The sequence below is a fragment of the Falco punctatus genome (genome assembly GCF_963210335.1).
Source record: "Falco punctatus genome assembly, chromosome: 2".
Classification (NCBI taxonomy): domain Eukaryota; kingdom Metazoa; phylum Chordata; class Aves; order Falconiformes; family Falconidae; genus Falco; species Falco punctatus.
Genome location: NC_137581.1, coordinates 15,755,977 through 15,777,161, shown reverse-complemented (window position 1 = coordinate 15,777,161; position 21,185 = coordinate 15,755,977). Strand labels below are relative to the sequence as shown.

Sequence of the window (21,185 nt, the reverse complement as noted above, 5' to 3'; positions counted from 1 at the left end):
TTAACAATTAAAAAAAAAAAAAAAAAAAAAAACACCAAACTTGTATACTCTGTTGTCTAATAGCGTTTTTTTAATTGTCTTCTGGTATTTCACTGGAGCATTAAATAACTCCTGTATGTGTGATAGACAAATATCTTTCTGAATAGAGGTATAGGTCCCTGAAGAGCCTGTGTGCATTTACCGCTGGAGTTACAACTGTTCATGGCTCACTTTCAGTTCCCATGCATGTCCTGGCCCTCCACAGTACCTACTGCTGCCTTCTCAGAATCAGTGTGCTTCTTTCCTATATGGTTCACACAAAGAGGAGAAGGTCCCCACAGGGCATGAGCTGGAATGCTTTCCCAAAGGGAACAGCTTTTCAATTTTGTGTCCTCTCTGGCTTGCCAGAGAAACAGGTTTGAGAAGTAGTAGACTAGGATTCCCATCGTCCAGTGTGATATTCCAACATGTCTCAGGTATTCTGAAATTTAAAAAGACACCAAACAGGAATTCTCCTTCCCTCCATTGGAAGACTATTCCCACATTGCCAGAAATCAAAAGCAAGCACAGACAGGCATAGGATGACCTCCTGGTTGCTGGAGCTGGCCAGTTGTCCTAGAGGTCTGAGCTCTCTGCTGCAGGGTGGCATACCTGTCTTCCTGCCATAACTGAAGAGATGAAATGACATGGGAAAATGCATTCCTGTCTCTCAATCCCAGAAGGAAATGGCTGTGCCTTCCTGGCTCCCTGAGCAAAGCATCACCTGAGGAACTTCAAAGCCTCCACTGGGCTTAGTCCTTGGAGAGACTGGGAAAGATGTGATGAGAACAGTTTACTTTGCATACAGGCAGTGGTCTACAAACACTGGAGTTTTTTTGCATATATAGCAGGACAAACTCTTATAGGATCAATGGTTTCTCCATTAGGAGTTTTTTATGCTCCCTGATGGGGAGAGAAGGCAGCTTCTACCTCAACACATTTGCCAGATGAGCACAAAGATCTAGTCTCTCAAAAGATTGACAGTATGTCCCAGCCTTTATCCAAAGGCTTTTTCCAGTTCAAGAGCTGCTGCCTGGTGATGCAAGGGCTCCAAGTCCACATACAGCTGAGAAGAAGTTTTGCTCAGCCCCAGGTTTAGTGCAGGACATGTGAGAGATGGAAGTCTGCTCATGGGCCAAGTGGGACTCAAGAAAGTGGTAGCATCTTTTGCAATTCAAGGGCTGAGTGGAAAGGAGGAGAGGCGATTTTAATCTCCGTATACTCAAAAGACTTATGTCCTGCTCTCTCAGCCACTTAGACATACACATTTCCTAGGATGGCATCTAAACACGAATGCACTTCCTAAGGTAGGTCTAATTCCCACTCAAGTTTCTGGGTACCAACTGATCTCTGGGTTTGCTCTTCCTCGCTCCCTGGAGCTGGAAGGGATGTGAAACAAGTTGTAAGGATACAGGTCAAGTTCCCTCTACCATATTACAAAACTACCTTTTCCTGCTTTCCTTCTGACCTCTTCTAATCACTCCTTTCCTAGCTGACACTTTACCTTCAATGTACTCCATCAGGAAAAGTGTCTTCAGCATCCACGGGATTACCACTGCTCTGTGATTGCCTTGGAAGTGCCTCCAGCAACAGCAGAGGAGCAATCCTATAGTAATCATCTACCTGAAGAGGGTAGGAGAGAGAATTAGAGCTCTACACCTACCAGACAGGCTGCAGTTTATTCGATGGAGAATTCCTGTTAGTCCAGTCCCTCTAACAATATCTGCTGCAAGAAGCAGCACCTTATCATGGTATGGCTGAAATAAGTCACTGACAGACATGCAGAGTGTCAAGGATATGTAAGGACAGGGTATGAAGCATGCTTCTTTCAAGTGCTTCCCTCTCAGAAAGCTTTCTCACCTCTAAACACTCCCACCAGTTACTAGCCACTTCTTCCACATGAAGCTCAAAGATGAAGTAGCTAGGGCTAAGCGGGTATTATCCTGACGGCACAGGTGTCTTGAGGTATGAGAAAAACAGGAAGCCCCAGAACAGAGGGTCAGATCCCAGACTGCATCAAAGACTATGAAGAATGGGACTAGTGAGCTCCATGACCTGTGTGGATGCTTGACCAACTTGGGTCTACCTGTGGAGTCCTGGAAAGATGCAATGCTGACAGAAAGTACCCTGTTCTCTTGGCCGAAGTCCCCACAGGGAACATAGCACAAAACAGAGACACACCATGCTCTTTATTGAGCTCAAGTCACTCGCTAGTGCTTCTTAAAGAGAAGACAGACATCATCAGAGGAACGACTGTGCAGAGAGAACCATTCCTAAAGATGCATGGGACAATCCATGCACCGTGCTGGACGATGTGCTGTACTGACACATGAGGAAGGCATGAGAACAAATACTTGACTGAAAGTAGCAGACCTGTTTTCTAGAGTACAAATTTCCATGTGAACTGAGAGGAATGGGGTAAAATTCCAGAGGTGTATTCCTAGGAAGACCATCCTGACAACAGGACACATCTGGGAGACAGCTTCCAGTGAGGACACGAGCTGACTGGCCTGCAGCAGGGCCAGCACAAGGTGGGAGGGAGGCACCCTTGTGTCTTGAAGTAGGCACATCTGAGAGGCAGCAGCACTCGGCTAGCATCTCTACAGCATGTGAAATAAAGTAGGAGCCACAATTTCTGTCCTGAGAAGGCAACGGTAGCACTGATGAGCTGTCAGCAGCATCCTACCTCTTGCTGAGCCCTTGTTGTGCTGCCATTTGCACACAGGACCTCCTTCCCTTTGGGGAAAACTGCCACTGGCATACCTCACCCTGCTTACTAGACATTGATGCGATATCTGCCTCCATCTAGTGGTACAGCTCAGCAAACTGCACTGGCTTTACACCCTGTTGTAAGGTGCGTCTTGCCTGTCCACAAGCCCACAGCAGTTACTACTATACATCCCACCATTAGGGTAACTTAGAGACAGGAGCAAATTTAGAAAGGATGCTGCTGCCTCTTCCTTCTTCACTTTATTCTACTCATTCTGTGTAAGTTTTCACATGCTCTTCCTAGTAGTATCTGAGGACATCTAAACACCATCTGCTTCCTCCTCTTCCATACAAAAGAAGAAATGGGGATTCACATAGCATTTTGGTTTGGTAGGGCTTTGAATTTTTGTTTGCTTGCACTACTGTTCTTTTAAATAGAAATTTACTTAAATGTAACTTTGCTGTTCCAGAGAGTACAACAAGCAGCAAATGAACTTTCAAATATGCTAATATTTCTGATGGGTCCTTTGACCAACCACACGTAAAGGATAAGCTTTACTGCTGTTTTAAAAAAGTCATGGTTACTACCCTAGAGAGGCTATTATCAGGACTTACACAGTCACTCAGGTATCTTGAGCCTACTCCATCAAACACAGAGTAATATTCTGAGAGGGTAAAGTCGATATACACGTGGTGGAATTGTGCACAAGAGGTGCACAGGACCGGTAGGAAAATAGCAGCTTTAATTCACACTACACTATTGATTCTACTTATCTGCTGTCTAATAAAAGTTGATGACAAAATACACATCTGGATAATTTTAATTGTACCATTCATTAATTTTTCTTTCTTCTAAAATGTGCTTTTAAACATAATTGTCTTATATTAATTTATCTGTCCATATAGATGTATGTACAGATTAGATTTTACTAGTATAAATTGAAACAGTATCACTGGTTAGTTATTTGGAGAAAAGCCTAGTGCTATGCTTTAGCTTCTATTCATTACCTAGATTTTAAATATTTATTATTTTATGAGATTTTGAAACAATTTGTGTATCCAAAGACATTTTAAAAAGTGAGGAAGCTTGTAATTTCCTAAGCCATCAGAAATACTGCAAGAAGAATCCTTATCTCTTCTCATCTGCTTTTGCCAAATACAGCAGAAGCAGCATTTTACTTCAGGCACTAGCAATTTTACAGTTTGAATATATACCATTTTGAGGTGTGCAGGGGAGACTTACCAATCCTCCTTTTCTAGTCTTGGGTCACTGCTTTTTCCTTTCATATTAATCTCTTTACATACATCCTTCCTCCTTTTCTGGTATTTTTAGAGATTTTTCTTTCTTCAATTACTGTGCCTGCATTGTCTCCTCTTCTCCTCGGTGACTGTAACAGTGTTTGGCTATGCGGCGATAACGCACATTCAAACACGACTTCAGTCCTTTCTTTCAGTCTACCATTTCTCTCACACAATGAGGGAGAATCATCTTTAATCCAGAGCTTCTCTGTGAAATGTGTGGCATTATGTCCTTGGGATGAGTTTCTTCTGGAATCCTGGAAATGGAAACATTTGATTCCACAAATAAAGCTATGAAGAAGATTATACTGGTATAAGGACACTTTCATTTATCTTTTAATTTATTTATTTCCCCAACAAACAGCCTAACAAAAACAGAACCGACAGTAAAAATGTGTAACAACAGTGCATCAGGAATGAAGAGAGATGGCCATTTTGACATTGCAAGGATGGACAAACAGTACTAGATAAAACATCTCAAAGTAAGAAATACACCTTCATTTCAAGTTCTCAGCTACAGGAAAGTGGTCCTCCAATACTTGAAGTGATTGTAAGTCCAGCTCTAAAGTTTATATAGCAGCTTGTATCTCTTCATTTCCTGTATCTCCATGCCTGAGATCAAAGAAATAAAAAATAGAGGTCATGCTATGAATAGTACAAGTTCCCAAGACTTTTTGTTTGTTTGTTTTGCAGCAAGGTATTTCTGGACAGTGTTAACAGCAACATTCAGCAGAGCTTCTCTGATTTCTCCACATGAGAAACCATTTCTGGTGCTATAATATTCATAATACTTCACTTCCAAAAGGGCCATCATTCTTGAGGAAATTCCTTGTATTTTATAATCTGAGTACTTAAACTTTATATGGTTCAAATACTGTCTGGACAAATTCATGCAGAAAAAAAATCCATTAAATGATTCTTTATGAGTCCCTATCTCATGAACTTCCTGACCTATAAATTACTAAAAGCTAATATGTTTTGCTTGGGAATGAATACTGTATGTTTGTTCTATTATTATATTCTTACCTAGGTGGCCCTTATGGGGGACCAAACACACAGCTACACAGATATTTTTTGAATCTAGTATAGCCATCCTTATATTTGGCTTTTTTTTTTTCCTTTCTACAGGCTATATACTTAAATCAAACCTGCTTTTCCAAGCTTTGCAGTCTGCCAAACTGCACTCTTACACTTCTTCTACAAGGTTATTTGCCACCCTGTCTCTGTCTGGTTATTTAATAACTGTCTATCTTACTGTTATCAGAGTATTTCTCCATTTTCTTCCTCATTTACATACAGTTCCATCCAGGGCTCTTTTTCCTTCTCAGATGAATAATAAAAATAAAAATTTACCTTTGCAGGCTGCTGTCCCTAAAAGAAACAAGGGTACTGCCCTCGGCACCCTGTCACCTGTGATTGTCCTGGTTTCAGCTGAGATAGAGTTAATTTTCTTCTTAGTAGCTGGTGCAGGGCTGTGTTTTGGATTTAGTATGAAAATAATGTTGATAACATGCTGATGTTTTAGCTGTTGCCAAGTAATGCTTGCTTTAAATCAGGGACTTTTAAAGTTTCCCATGCTCTGCCAGCGAGCAGGTGCACAGTAGCCGGGAGGAGGCACAGCCAGGACAGCTGACCTGAAGTAGCCCAAGAGGCATTCCATACCATCAAACATGATGTTCAGTATATAAACTGGGGGGGGGGGGAGGCTGGGGGGTTGGCTGGGGCCTGCCGGTTGGTGCTTGGGGACTGGCTGGTCAGTGGGCAGTGAGCAGCTGTATTGCGCATCGCTTGGGGGTTTTCCCCTTTGGGTTTTATTCCTCTCTCCTTCTCTCTCCTTTTCATTACTTTTTTTTATTATTATTTATTTTATTTCAATTATTAACTTGTTCTTAGCTCAACCCATGAGCTTTACCTTTTTCCCAGTTCTCCTCCCCATCCCACTGCAGGGCAGGGGGTGGACTGAGCGAGTGGCTGTGTGGCGCTTAGTTAGCCACTGAGGTTATACCACGACAGCGATGCATTCAGATCCAGGGAAAACCTTGCCATCAGGCAGCTGAACTCCCACCCCTGCTCTGTGCAGGAACTTGGCTTTGCATGAAGGCTCATGTTGTTTCAGCTTTTAATTTTATAATGGGGCTTAATTGCTACATACTCTAGATGAAGGCCAGTGATAGCTGGTATTGACAGGGGAATAAGATCTCTGGAGAATAAATCTAATGACATCAGCAGCAATTCCAGTCTTAGCAACGTATCTTAAAGCTGCTACAAGTAAAAAGCTCACAGATATGCGATGGGAAAGAGCTGATGAGCTGCAAAAGTATGAAGTGTGGCCTGCCGCAGTACCATCCTCTTGACTTTTCCTTGGTAGTGGAAAAAGCTAACTGGAAATTTCATCCAGTTTGAAGATACCTTTTTTTCCTGTTTTTATAGCATCGTATCTTCAACAAAACCCACCTTAAACAGGATGTTCTTAATGGTATCATAATCATGTTTTCAGTTTCAGCAATGCCCATCTGAAGTAGCTCCACTGACGTCAATGCAATTATTTTGGATTTATCTGTAACAGTAAAAGTGTTAGCAAAGGACTACAGAAAATATTATCTGTTTTGATTACTGTTACAGCAGGAACCACAAGCCAGAGAACTACAGATAATCACTGTTGGAAAAGGCTGAGGAAAATTATTTAGGGGTGGAAATGTCTAGTCTGTTCTGTCAGCCCTAAAAATAAAGTTCAAAGGCAATAAAACCAGAAGCATACAGACAAGCAGCAGGCTGCTGAGGTATATAGGAAAATACGGAAATCCATCCACATCAGAAAAACAGAAAACACTAGATGTCTTCAGCTTGGCCACATGAAGGGATCTGACAGAGCTGATACACTGAGTGTAGCGAGATACTCATTATTCCTTGTAATTCAAAAAGTAAAGCACTCTAAATGAAATGTTATGGGAGATTTAAAAAAAAAAATGTACTTTTTTTACACAGCGAATAACTCAGCTGTGGAATTCACTGATGGTGGAGACTCAAATTCATAAAATCATAGAATTGTTTAGGTTGGAAAAGACCTTTAAGATCATCTAGTCCAACCATTAATTTAGCACTGCCAAGTCCACCACTAAACCATGTCCCCAAGCACCACATCTACATGTCTTTTAAATACTTTCAGGGACGGCAACTCAACTGCTTCCCTGGGCAGCCTGTTCAAATGCTTGAAACCCTTCTGGTGAAGATTTTTTTCTTAATTCACCTAAAGGTGAAAGGGATCTATGGTACTACTATGGGCTTTCTCTAGATGGAGCTTTGCACTTGAAGCAGAGGTATCTAGGATCTAAGTAAGGTGGTGCTGAAAAATCAGTTTGCATTCAACACCAATCTACCCAGTTCGGGCATGAATTACAGAATACAGTACATTGCCAAAAGCATTTGCCCATTCCATTAACTGCTGTTTGTGCAAAAAAAATCTGAACATAAATTGGAGTTTCTAATGTTAAATATCTTTTCAATTACAGAACAGTGTCGTGGTGGCATTCCTGATCACATACTACTCACAAATAATGCACTCAGAGTCCAACCATTACTCTTGAAGTCGATGGCTTCCCACTAAAGAAACAACTTACTCTTTACAAAAAATGAGCTTTGCAAAAGATCAAACACAGTGTTCTTGTTATTCACAATTGGATGTTGGATCAGGAAAGGCCTGAATCAGGACTTTCCTGTTTTCCTTTGAAGGGAATCAGCCAAATGACACACAAAGCTTGCAATAACTAGAGGTAGGTTTAACACAAAAATAGGCTGCATTTAAAGAACACAGCCAGGGATGCATTCTTTCTTTGCTTTGTACTTTCAGGAGCAGTTACTCTAATCCTAATGCAGAGAGCAGAAATAACCTAAAAATGTCCATTTCCACTGGAAGACAACTCTCTTTGACTTGAACTCAGATGTAAATATATTCACTGCTCACTGATGTTCAGAAATAGTAGAAATGAATTCCACCCTTCCAGTCCCAGAACTTTAAGTGGATTCCTGGGTTGAACACACTCGGCACAGTCATCTTCGAGTCATCACTAATGCATCTTTCTTCTACCTAAAAATAACTGCATTTAGGTTGTTCCTAAGTGTTTCTCACACTGACTTGTTTTACTAGGGCCCTGCTCTCCTCTTTGTCTGCTTGGCTGACCTTATACTCCTAGACTTTTTCCAAGTGTAGTCTCACATTCTTCACAACATTTGCAATATTCAGCATTTCTAGAGTAAACTGGAAATAATTCACAATGGGGTCAAGCTGAGATCTATCAGTGCATGGTAACACAAAGACACAGTAAAATGGCAACATTTCCATCTTTCCATTTTGAAGTGATAGCAGCAGCTTTGCAGTCTCCCCAGAACCTTTTCTATAGAACCACTAATCATCAAAAAATGCAAGTAAAAACTGTAGGAATCTAGTAGGGATGAAAAGTGACAGGCTAGAGAGGAAGATCAGGAATCTTTGTACTGTCAGTATGGAAAGAATTACCTAGATTCATGATCAAGACCTCCAATAAAATGCAGCCTGGAATAGCTCAAAACAGCCATTCCCTTAGATGAGAGGTGCTATGGCCAAGGAGAGGCACACTGCCACCAGGGGCTGACCCATAGGGTAATGTGAGCCACGAAGGAGCAACAAAGAACATCACCCCAGGAAATGTGGTACCACATCCTAAAGCTAATGACTGCCAGTAATACAAGGTCCCTCTCATCATATTAGACAAAGGAGCTCAAAAATCCTGACCCTGCTAAGTGTCAGATGGGAAATTCCACAGCTAAACAGAAAAAAGAAAATAAGTTGCTGCTGAAAACATACATTCAGTTTTCTCATTATAATCATAGTCTTCCTGACTAGCAAAGCCTTTCTTTCTCGCAATGCTTACAACAACAACTAACAGCAGTTAAGGATGAAAGGGAAAATTATTGCAAAATACATTAAAAGACATTAAATAATTAATGTGCAACAATACATTCATGTTATTTTAATGGTCCCGATGCTGTTCTATTTTTTTAATACTTGGGGGAAAATGCAGTATGAACTGACATTGCTTAAAAAAATTAACAGTAGAAAAGTATATAAGAATGGTGCTTTTGTTGGTAATTGGGCTTATCAGAAACATTTTTGCCTCAAGTTTCCTTCAATATTTTCCAGTGGTTCTGAATATGAATGGAAAGAGTGATAGAAGAGGTGGGAAAGAATCATAATGTGGTGAAGTAAAGGTTTAACTTTTTCTCTCTAGTCATATTATTTTCTTCATTCCTACCTTTAGTGCCAGAAATGGGAATGAGGCTTCATTCCTTGCATAAAAAGATTTAAGCTTTCACTTCCTGGCAGTGAGAAGTTCGATAGAAATTTGAGCAGAAGTCAAAATGCTGGGACAGCCCTAATATCAGCACAATACTCTTTTAAATGTGCCATAGCTTTGCAAATAAAACTCGACCACTTAGAATCCTCCTTGAGATAATTTTCCAAGCCATTAGATGATTATCTAGTCCTGCTGTAAAAAGATCCAATTTTTAGTTAGGAGTGAGTAGAATATCCTATGATAATAAGGAAGATACCAGTTTTCATAAGAAGCCAGAACGAAGAAGTCACTTTTACTTGAGTTTGCTATGGCTACAAAGCAAAACGTTGGTATCACACCACTATCAGGCTGGTTCAAACAGCTCAGAGTTCACACACATTGCAAATCATGTTTGAGATGATGGATAAATATTGGTCAGTACTTTCCACTGAGCTATTTGCTCCCACAGTACAATATCCACTGCATAGAAACCCTTTGGACGTGGGACACTTCGTACATACTCTTCCTATGTAAGCTGAGGAATGGGTCCATCCATTTAGAAGACTCTGCCAACAGTCTTTGCTGCTTGCTAGGCCAGTTCGATCATTTTGCCATGGTCTTTCACACAACATGTGAGCATTAGAAAAGCCCACACAAATTCCATCTCCCATTACACATTGCCCGTCTTCATATTTTGGCTTAACATTGGGTTTTGACAAAAACACCCTACAATGCTTAGGGATGCAGCATACCTATATCACTTAAAGCACTAATCCTAACTTCTACATGCTGTCATCCTAAGATTTTTATTGCCCTATTATCTCTTAGCTTCAATTTGTGTTGTAAATATTTCAGTTGTTTAACCATATTTTCATTAGGTTTGTACAGTACCTCAAATGATTGGTCCCGAGTTCCGTTTTTTAGTCTCTTTGTTATTACAGAAGAGGTAGCAGTATAAAATAATATTCTCCCATCTCCCTACATTAACTACATACTAGAATTTGGGAAAACTTACATAAGTGGTAACCAGATTTCTGCTTGTAACACAGTTACAAATGCTACAGACTTTAGATGCCTTAATCAAAGTTCTCATGGGTAAAAATCACTAGCAATCTAGATGACAGCCAAGAAGCTGTCCTAGGTAGTACCTTGGCAACAGTTTGTTTAACAGCATAAAAAATCACCTAGCAAGAAGTTCAGTGTGAATATCCTGGAAGTACCAGATCAGAGCAAACACACTGTTTCAAAGGGAATCCTGCATCTACAGTATTTTTGCCAATCTGACTTCCCTTCAGGCAGCCCTAGCTTCTGCACTTCACTTGTAAAATGTTGTCACTATTTTTCTTTAAATAAAATATATTGCACTGCAAGCTAAGTTTTGTTTCTAAGAATACCACAGTTCTTTCACACCTTCAATCCCATTTGCCACATTCTGTACTCTTGAGATCAAAGGTTTCTTTTACCAAGTAAACTATGCAAAGACCCTGCGTAAGATTAAATAGCAGTTTTATAAATCAAACCTTAAGTGCATAAATGCATTTTTTATTTCAAGCAGTAAATTAAAGAGTTGAAGCAGAAACATTGTCTTTGCAGCCATTACAATTCAAACACTGAAACTTGTAAAATTTTTATTACAGCCCATTTTAAAAATTCCTATGCTTAATGTAAGAAAGGTATTTCTACTTCTGGTAATTTGTGCTACCAGAGAGGTACAAATAGTGAATGTAGTGTTATTCCCCCTAAGTACTTTATTTCCAGGCTATGTCTGTAAACAAAGTAAAAATACCCTTTTTGTAATTACTTCAAATTTAATTTTAGGTATCATATGATATAAATTAGAGTTCCCTAAATCTTTGCCAACTTGAGTGTGCATTCACAAGCTGATGTGCTCTCATGCAGAGCCACAAATGCTTAGCGGTGTACCTCCTCCAGCGCAGACTTACCCTTGGGCCACAATCCTTTCAGAGGTGTACCTCCTGTGGCATGGACATAACCATGGCCACAGATGCTTCGAGGTGTACCTACCTGCTCTGGCATGGCCACAGTCACTTTGGGGTGTCCTGCTCCTGCATAGACTCATCCACAGGTCACAGTCCCTTTGACTCGAGTTCACACTGGAGCTCCAGCCTGTCCAGTACAGCAGCACAGAAGCAGCAGCCATGCCCTGGCCACCTGCCAGCCCAGGTGCACTGCCACGGCTGTCATCAAAATGTTCCCAGGCACAGCACAGTAAGATGATAAGCAGTGCAGCAGTACAGTGAGCAGCAAAAGCAAAAAGCAACCACTAATGAACGCTAGACTCTAACATGCAGTAAGGCAAGCAAGCCCCATGGCAAGCACCAGAGCCTGCAAATTAATAGCTAAACAGCAATAACAGCTATAAATTCAATCTAGCACATTCCAATCAAATCTGTCATTATGTTGAACCCTTTGACCTCCTCATTAGGCACCAAGAAGGATTGTCATGGTTTAATCCCAGAGGATCCCCAGAAATATGTGTCGGCAAATTACTTAAATTAAAAAAAAAAAAAATTAAGAGAAGATGGATGTACAGGTTATGACAGTGAGAAGGACAGATATTTGGAAAAACTTTCTCGAAGTACCAAGTGTTACTGCTGGAAAACAGTTTCTGTGATACTGGTTCTTTCTTTCTTGAGTCCTGCAGCGCATTTTTTTCAGTTCCGGATCAAAGTCTGATACTACTATTTTACCCTTACTGATTTATGAGCATGTGCTTTCCAGCTACATTACGACATTGTTATAGCATTGACCCATGTGTGCCAATATTGTGGTGCTCACAATGAGCAGTATATCAAACCCTCACATGAGTTTGCAGCTCACAAACTGTTAATTCCCCAAAAGGTGATCCAGCCTGCCAAACAAAATGAACGCCTGATTGAACTAACTGCAGTATAAATATTTCATCTTACTATTATGATAGATTTTAGCAGAAACAGATGCAGAATCCTATGGAATCTAAAACATTTTCAAAAGGAAAACTTACCTTCTTGCATACTGCAGCACTGACCTAATTTGCATGCATTTTCATAGCAACTACAGACATATCATTAGTCTTTGTTTAAAAGATATCAATCATTATTACAATCCAGAAACAGTATCAGTTAAAGGGGTGAAATCATTTTAAGACCATCAATAGTGAAAGCATGGAGCTATATGACAGACTTAATTTACAGATTTTTCAGCTGCTACATCACATATAGTATTTCTTGCTTTTAGAAAGGGTTGGGTTTGGGGTTTTTACATCAGTTACAGATTCCCTTTGCTTGTTATCTTGCCTTTTCCAGCTGCAGTCCCAGACAGGAATAAGACCAGACCATGATGTGCTGAAGTCCTCAGCCACACAGCCAGATAAATTTGCTACCTTCTACAAAGACACAGATATTAAGGAATCAAAAATTACACCAGCTCTTGGCACCAACCTAGTGATGCAGTGGCACGGCAAGAGCAAGCAGTCAGCTGGCCCATGCCACAATGGGATGGGTGTCTCCTGGCTACCAGGGAGATGTCAGACTGACAGCTTGGAAAGACATAGGCTGGAGCTGCCCATGGGGATTGAGGGCAGCTGCTCCCTTTTTTTCTTGATATTAACGTGCCTTTTGCAGCCGCAGGCCCAGACAGGGACAGGACCAGACCATGGCACACTCCCATCCCCTCCCTCCACGGCCATTCAGCCAGAGATTTCTGCAGCTTTCAACAAGCCATTGACCAAGGCCCAGGAAGCACACACACACAGTCTGCACCACGCGTGGTCCCACAGGCTGCTGGAGGCTCCTCACAGCCATGGACGAGGGGACCTTTGTGCAGGTGGCTCTGTGCACCCTCTCTCTCTGAAACTGACCTTTAAATACAATTTTCTGATTCATGAGCCATTGACTTGTTCTTCTGCTTGGTGTGGTCTTTCAGGGGAAACTTCCTAGGCCTTTTTTTTTATTGGCCTTGTCACACTGAATGTCTACATCTTTACGTATGTCTATAGATAAAAATATCTTTGTATATAGACATATAGAATAGAACATTTCCCTGTATCTTCCTTACGGGAAGGAAGCGGGCAGCCAACCAGAGGCTGCTCTGAGACCATGTGGGTATGACGCTTTCAAAACATGGAATCCACCCAAACACAGAGCAGCATGAAAACACGTGGGGTGTGAGCCTGGAGCCATGTCCTTGGGTCAGTGGGGTGAGGCAGGAGGCAGAGGTCAGCCTGTGGTACGTGGGCTTCATGCCACCATCACCACGAGGTCCTTCATTGTCAAGTGCATAGCTGGGATGTTCTGCACTCTCTCTCTGGGAATTTCCACCTGAGGCCATCAAAGGAAAGCATTTCACTGTCTCACCTGTTTTTTTCCTAGCAAACATCCATTAGCCATGGAATTCCTTATAGATTCACATAAAGATGCATATGGCTGCTATACTGAATTTACTGATTGTAATATTACCACACAGTGCATCAAATCCAGGGCAGACCTTATTACTGAAGGTTTTTTTTCTCCAATGTTTCATTATATAAATATTAAAACCCCTCATATTCTCAGAAAACCATAAATCTAAGTCAATGATGATAAGACAATACTCGCACCTTTAGAATATCTTGGTAGCTTCCCGAAGTCACGGTAGAATCTAAGTTCTGCCAAAGTATGTAAGCCAATTTTTTATGATTCAGATGTCCCTGGAGTAGACTATGTCATGTGAGCTGGCACAGTGCTCTTAATTCCTGTGTAGTGGAATCTCATTTGCCATCTAGTTACTAGGATTCTTTGTATTATTCTCTGAAGCAATGAGATTGCTAATCAGGTTTGAAACTAATCATTGCTAATCATTGCAACTAATATGCAGGAAGAGAACACTGTCTAGAGGAGACTCAGAGCCTTACATTCCTTGGCAATTTAACATTTATGGTGTTGTTTCCTTGCCCTCTGCTCTGATTTTTTGATGTTTAGTTTTGTATGATGATCATACTTCCTAGAACATTTGTTTCACAGAAATTAACACAATATCAACACATTCATAACAGGCCTGGATGAATGTGGACTGGAAACAAGGACAGCACTAAAATCTTCCTCCTTCCTGAACACAAGAGAAGTCATAAAAAAATGGGGTGGTGACCGCAAGCAGGCCCCCCTGAGCGCTGGCAGCCCCAGCCCCAGTACAAATTCAGGAGAGCAAAATACTCCTTGCTACAGCAGCAGTCACACGTGACCTGCAAAGGCCAGAATTAGGGTTCAGGTGCTTTTGATCTGATGATGCTGTAATAACGCAAAGGCAAACTGGCATGTTGATAATAACATCAGGATGCTTCTAGCAACGGACACCCATTGTTACCAGAGTCGCTCCACTTGACTATACGCTTCCCTGCTACAGTCTCTCCTTTAATAAAAGAGTCCTCTTAGCATCTGCTTGAGTTGCATCAAACCAATGTGATTTTAAAAGTCATTTTGTGGGACCTCTCTACCTCCATACATATCTCTCATACATCCCTTCCAAAGGCAGGATGGTCTCCCTTAATACTCAACCAAAAAGTATGTCTAGTCCAGAATTCCACCTCCAGGAACTAGGAAAAGCCTTTGGGTATATTAGTCCCTTGTCAAATATAATGGAACAGTAAAAGCTGCAAGGGAGTAAGGCCAATTTCTCAGAAGATGTGATGGGAAATACATTTTTTAAAGGTTTATCTAGATGTGTGCTCTGAGCAGCTTGGTCTAGTGGAAGATGACCCTGCCCATGGTCACCTTCCAACACCCAGCAGGGGTGTTGGACTAGACGACCTGTAAAGCTCCCTTCCAACCCAAACCATTCTAGGATTCTGTGATATCTGTAGGAGATTAGTCTACAATGAGAGAAGAAAATAATTGTTTCATGGGAGTACCAAGTAGAAACCATCTGAACCAAACTGAAACAATCTAATTTCCCATTCACATCTGTGTAAGTCCAGAAAGCCTCCAATGATACCTATAAAACTCATCCTGGACTTAATCCAGATAACACAGAGCAAAATTTACCCCATCCTACTGATAAGAAAACCAACACTTCCTGAAGTTTTAGTCCATATTTTTTAAAGTGTTTACATGGAAATTTTTTGTCCATTCAAACGTATCTCAGTACAATCAAATGTATCACATTCATAGAATCATAGAATGGTTTCAGTTGGAAGGGATCTTTAAAGGTCATCTAGAACAACCTCCCACAATGAGCAGAAACATCTTCAACCAGGTTCCCTATCGTTCCCATTTCTTCAAGGATTAATATACTGTAAATGACTCTACCTCAGCAGGGAAAAAGAGAAGTTTCACATAAATCTTTCCCTCTCATGTGAGCAGTAGACTGGGACTTAGTAGAATTTCTCAAATTATGAAACCCATTCAGCAAAGAGCAACTTTGACTGATTTTCAGTTTGTTCATTAGAACATTGATTTTCAAATCTGGGCAGCATTTAGTCTTCTGGTTCAACTTAAGAAAAGTTAGTTAAGGATGCTTAAGGCCTTCTTCCTTGCTTTTTTAATAGAAAGCACTCTAACCTAAGGCTCCAAGACTCAGACTGAATTTACACATTCCATTTTAAAATCCTACTTATATTGTAACAGGATTTTTAACAAACAATATTGCTTCTGACTAATTAGACAAAAAGATGTATGCAACTTTTGAGAACTGTTTATTTTTTCTGGTTTTTTTTCAAAATGAGGTCACTATTCACAATCTCTGCTTCGATTAACAGAAGAGTTCATAAACACAAGACTTCATAAAGACAAGATTTCTAGATTTTAATATAAAGGAATGTCATGCAGTGCAGAACATTGCCTCAAGCAACCACTAGTGCCAAGTACGTTGGCTGATGTGTTTGAGTAAGTGGAAGATTCATTCTTCCGATGCAATTACATTTCCATGAAAATAAGTATTTTCATCTTTTTTAAAAAAAAAAAAAAGTGTAATTCCAGGTTTACCTCAGAGAATATTCTGTAATAGGAAGAGTTTTCTCCAGTACTGAGAATTACTTCTGAACACCAAGATCTGATTTAATTTACAGCAGACTGCAGCTGTGTTCATATCTATTGCTGTGAGCTCCCTCTCTTCCTGCCTGCTTAGACGTACATCTATACCCAAGTCTGAATCAGGCTGCCGAAGCCAGCAGATAGCCTTAGTCAGCACTCGGACAGCCATAGAATCGCATGCCCAAGTGATACCTGCCAAACGCTGAAGGAAGCAACACTGTCCATGCCAAATAAATAAATCTCCCTGTCCAGGACACTGGACAGTGTGAAACTGACAGTTGCACCAAAGACTGCACCATTAAGGTCCTGTAATGGATTTTGTCGGAATAGTTGTTTCTTCATCCCATCAAACTGGGCAGGCTCCAAAATCAGCTACTGACTTCTGGATCACTGAAATTCACCTGAAGTTCTAGTTAGGGGGTTTTGTTGTTTGGTTTGTTTCGTTTGGTTTTTTTTTTTATGATTTCCTGGTTTACACCATTACAAAAATGTCTGATGTCACCTTTGTAAGGTGGCTGTATTGCACTCAATATTCTGAGTCTATTGCACTCAATATTCAATACAATAATACTATTGTATTCTGTCACAGCACAACAGAGAGAAGTTTGCTATGTTGCTGAGCATCTGAAACTCCCACTCATCACTAATGCATCTGTGCACTTTCACTGGAAACTGAATAAACAAAAAGTCCACTGCACTTAATTTTCATAAAGAATTTAGATCTGTATGGGAAAACTGCGGCGTAAGAGGAAGGCACTCTATTTTTACCATTTAAATTATCTTCAAATCAGGTCAATGATGACTGGAAGTTTTTTCCCTCTGATAACCACTCCACTATATGAGAAGCAGCTAGTTCTTACAGTCAGATTCTTAGAAGACAACAGAAAAAAAAAACCAGCTAAGGACATGGCAGGTACAATTCCCACATTCCTGACCACACACACTCCAGACTTCCAGGCACCCTCAGCAGCAGGCTCTATGCTTTACCAGGCCACTGGCTGAAAGGGTGCATGCCTCAGGACCTGCATGCAAAACTCTGCACCAGGCACAGCATCCACAGAAGTACAACACGAGGCAGTTTTAGTACAGAATTCACTATAGGAGATAGCATCATAGAGTTTGCAAAACAGAAAAGCCATCAGGAGGTTCACACTTACACCAAGTACAATACAGTGAGAAAAATCTGGTGTATGGGTTGGAAAATTTTAAGCTCTTCAGGAATAAAAGTGCACAGAGTTAAAGACTTTTCAAATCACCACGTATACAGACCTTTCTGACTGAAATACTTGAATTATGGTTGATTTTCATTACAGTTGTTCACTTCCGGGCCCACACTGAGCTCAAGGAAATGCCAGTATTCATTCATAGTGTGCTGATGCTTCATGTGGGCACTGCTGCTCAACAAAATATGGCTAATCCTGGTAGTGCCAATATAATTTTGAACTTAATCCCTTAATCTTTAAAAAGTATGCATGAAGAAACCCAAACAAATACAGATTTGCTAATGCCCCCGATTAAGAAGACTGCCAGTTTGGTCAATCTTGGTTCTCATCTCTCCTTCTGTAGTGCACAAGTGTTAACTATGCGATGTAAAGAAGCATGAATTAAAGCTACCCTTGCCCCTATTTCAGCAAAACATGTTGCATGTTGCTGTCTTTTCCTGATTAGAAATACTTCGCTGTTAGCTAGGAGTGTTGCTGTAACTCTGATGTCTAAGAATATGAAAATGAACGTGATTTGTAAAGTGAGGTGCCATCTATGACCTTTTGAGTAAGACATTTTGGGGTGGGGAATAAAAACTCATTTACAAGTTGGATCAGTACACAGCAGGCATCAAGCTAAGTATAGGCTTATATTGATGTACAGGGAATGATTGTTCTTCCAGTAATCTAAATTAATATTCCTCAAACACCGGAAGAAAGGAAGACAGCTGATCAAGTATGTTAACTAGGAGAGATGACAGCCTATAGAAGTTAACTTCTGTGGAACAACAATGGGTTAATACTTGTTGAGATGTATGGAAAACTATAGTGGTCATAAAACTTTCACTGTGCAAATATATGGATCCAGTTCTCAGTACTGAGAGAATTGCTACTTCTGGTTCCCAGGCTTGCCTTTGTAGGTCTTCCCCGAGGATCAAGTTTCAGATGTGAATAAAAAGTTTTCCTTGTTCCAGTTGGGTGTATCTGTTTTTTATTGATCCTCTTATTGACTTAACCCTGCCCTGGAGCTGTTGAATAAAAAGTTTTCCTTCTTCCAACTGGGTGTTTCTGCTTTTTATTGATCAACTTTTGAGTTAACCCTGCCCTGGAGCTGTTGTTTGGTTTCACCTGCACCATCTCCACAAAGCCATCTGAACATCTCATGGACAAAATGGATCTGAAATGCTTATGTTCCTGTTCCATGAATTTTGACAATTCTGTTGAAATCATTTGTAATACTTGTGTGAATGTCCTATCAGTTATGCATCTACTGCACCAACACAAGAACAACTTTCACTAATCAAGGACATTCCTCTAAGACATCAGATTGTACTTTTGAATGAACTGCCTGAATGTCAGGGCCACGAGTGGACTTACTAAGCCTTAACTTGTAGTAATAAGCCCTAACCAACCTCACCTGGGACCTCCATCCACATGCCCTCTGCTCATTCACCAAGGAGCTCTGTTTCAACCCTGGCCTGAGCTGCATCACACCTGTGCCTGTCCCCACCCCTGCCTCCAGCTGCCCTGATTTACTGGCTGGTTTTCCTGGAGAGACACCAGACTGACAAAGCTGGTAGCTTTCATCCTGTCCCCTGGACTGCCATTGGGAGGACTGATGAAAAAACTACCTGTGCTCCTGAGTCCCTTACTGCTGCTCCTAGGGCTCTGCAGTCCTCCTTGGTACTTCTCAGACTGCTCCTGACTGTATCACTGGTGCCTACGTGAAACAACAGCAGCGGGTCATAGTCAGTGGGACTGTATGTACCAAAAGGAGATGATAATTTCCATTAAATTCTCCCAGAATGTTCCCTTCTCAGCACAACTCCCAGCCACCTCCAGATACCTAGTCAGAAATTTGCCTCCCACAGAACAAGGCCCCAAATGAAACAAGATCACACCAATGTAATCAACACAAGACTTCCCAACACCTCTGCCTTTACGCAGTAAAGAACCTGTACTGTTTTGCAACACATCTCAGTTCCTGCTTACTCATCACTTCTACAGAAGTTACGTAGCTATCTCACACAAGCCTGTGACTTCTTTTTGTTCCATGTATCTTAACTACTTTTTCCTGCAGACGCACAAGTTAAGCAATGTTAATTAGGCTATTCCAAAATAAACTGCTTCGAGTCTGTTCTAAGCCTAAGTTGTGCAACAGCTGAATGATTTACACAATATCTTTATCCTCTAAATGTATGTTAGTTTAATAAAAAATATTCTTTCTCACTATATGCTTTGCCTCTATAACCAAACAGAGGTCCTTATACTTAGCAACATATAGATTACTAGTATTTCTAAGCTTTACTGGAGTTAGGCTAGCTGCAGATATCACTCCTACTGCCATCATAAAGAAAAGCTTTGGAGGATCATCTCAGAAAATTCACAGGAAAAAAGACACACGTTGGTGTTCAGGTACCTGAGTCATGAAAACAGCACGGGAAGCAATGCAGAGCAAAGGCGTAAGAAAATGCCAGAAGTATAATGCATGCACCTGTTTTCACCAAATGCAAACTACAGGGCCTAACTAGGCTAGAATAAATAAATAAATAAATAAATTTTATTCAGTATTATAGTTTACCGCTCACTTGCTGAGAGTTACAGAGCAAACGCATGTGGAAGGATGATGCTGTTGCTGGGGAAGGGGAGCAGGCAGCACGCGGTGCCTGAGCACAGCTTCGCAGCCCACCCTGCGCTCCCAGGCTGTCACCTGCCCGCCACGGCTCAGCCGCGTGGCTGTCGCGGGAATGCCGCTGTGCTGCAGCGATCAGAAATGCAGCAATGCATGCTGAACATCCTGCCGCTGCTCGGGTGGTGATCCTACAATTATCCACGTTAAAAGTGTTTTTCTCTAACTTACTAGAAAGCCATCGGTAGTAGCGCAGTTTTCCTTCCTTTGACAAATAATTTTCAAGCTGTTTTCGGTCTTCAGAATGTATTAACAAATTTCCCACGAAAAATAAATTTCTAACATCAACTTGACGTTAGAAGTAGAGGAGAAAAATGTGAAAGACTTGAACGTGGCTGTTATCTTTCACTTTCCCTCATCAATTTCTCGCTGGTTTCGCAACTCTCCAGGCACACGGGGAAGTCTCAGAGCGCCTCCACGGCATTAGCCCCGGTGACCGACCAGCACCGAACCCGGCCGGAGCCCGTGCGCCAGCCAGCACCGCGCACCCGGCCCGCAGCCGCCGTGCGACAGGGACGGCGCCCCCGCACCCCGGGCGAGGTGCGCTCAGGCTGCGGAGAGCACCGCGAACAACCGGCTGGGCGCCGGTCACACCGCTGCTGCCAACAGGGGGGATAAATCCGCACGCCGAGGCTCCGGCGGGGGGTACCACGCCGGTGTTGGGGCCGGGGTCTGGCTGCCACCGGCAGGGCGGGCACTGTGTGCAGGCGGCACGCCCGCTGCCCGACCCCCGGCCCGCCGCCGCCCACGGGCCCGCCGCAGCGGGTGGCAGCTCCGTGCGCACGGTGCGGGGCGCGGCCCCGCTCCCGCTCTCTCCTTGCGGCTACCGCACCGCTTGGCCCGGCCCGCCGCAACAGCAGCGGCAGGGAGGCCGGCGGGACAGCAGCCCCGTGGGGCTGCCGGCTGCCACCGGGCCGCGCTGAGGGGCGGCCCCACGCGGGGGCGGGGCCCGGCT

General features: G+C 42.0%; 1 protein-coding gene across 5 annotated transcripts in view; it reads right to left on the bottom strand.

Annotated features, from left to right (window-relative positions):
* LOC308059341 (uncharacterized protein) overlaps positions 1 to 21,185 on the bottom strand; it is a gene marked incomplete at its 5' end in the record, with an annotated part of 203,844 nt that overhangs the window by 181,456 nt on the left and 1,203 nt on the right. Inside the window, 3 exons of one of the 5 annotated variants that reach the window (XR_013926203.1) lie at positions 103 to 4,283; positions 4,522 to 4,638; positions 6,481 to 6,583. Coding sequence is in view for 2 of the 5 variants with exons in the window: in XM_080376518.1 (XP_080232644.1) it covers positions 4,596 to 4,638; positions 6,481 to 6,583 (146 nt within the window). Of the gene's footprint in view, positions 6,584 to 19,172; positions 19,262 to 20,401; positions 21,151 to 21,185 lie in introns of those variants that run through there. The other 4 variants (XR_013926205.1, XM_080376518.1, XM_080376517.1 and 1 more) reach the window with 4 other exon arrangements.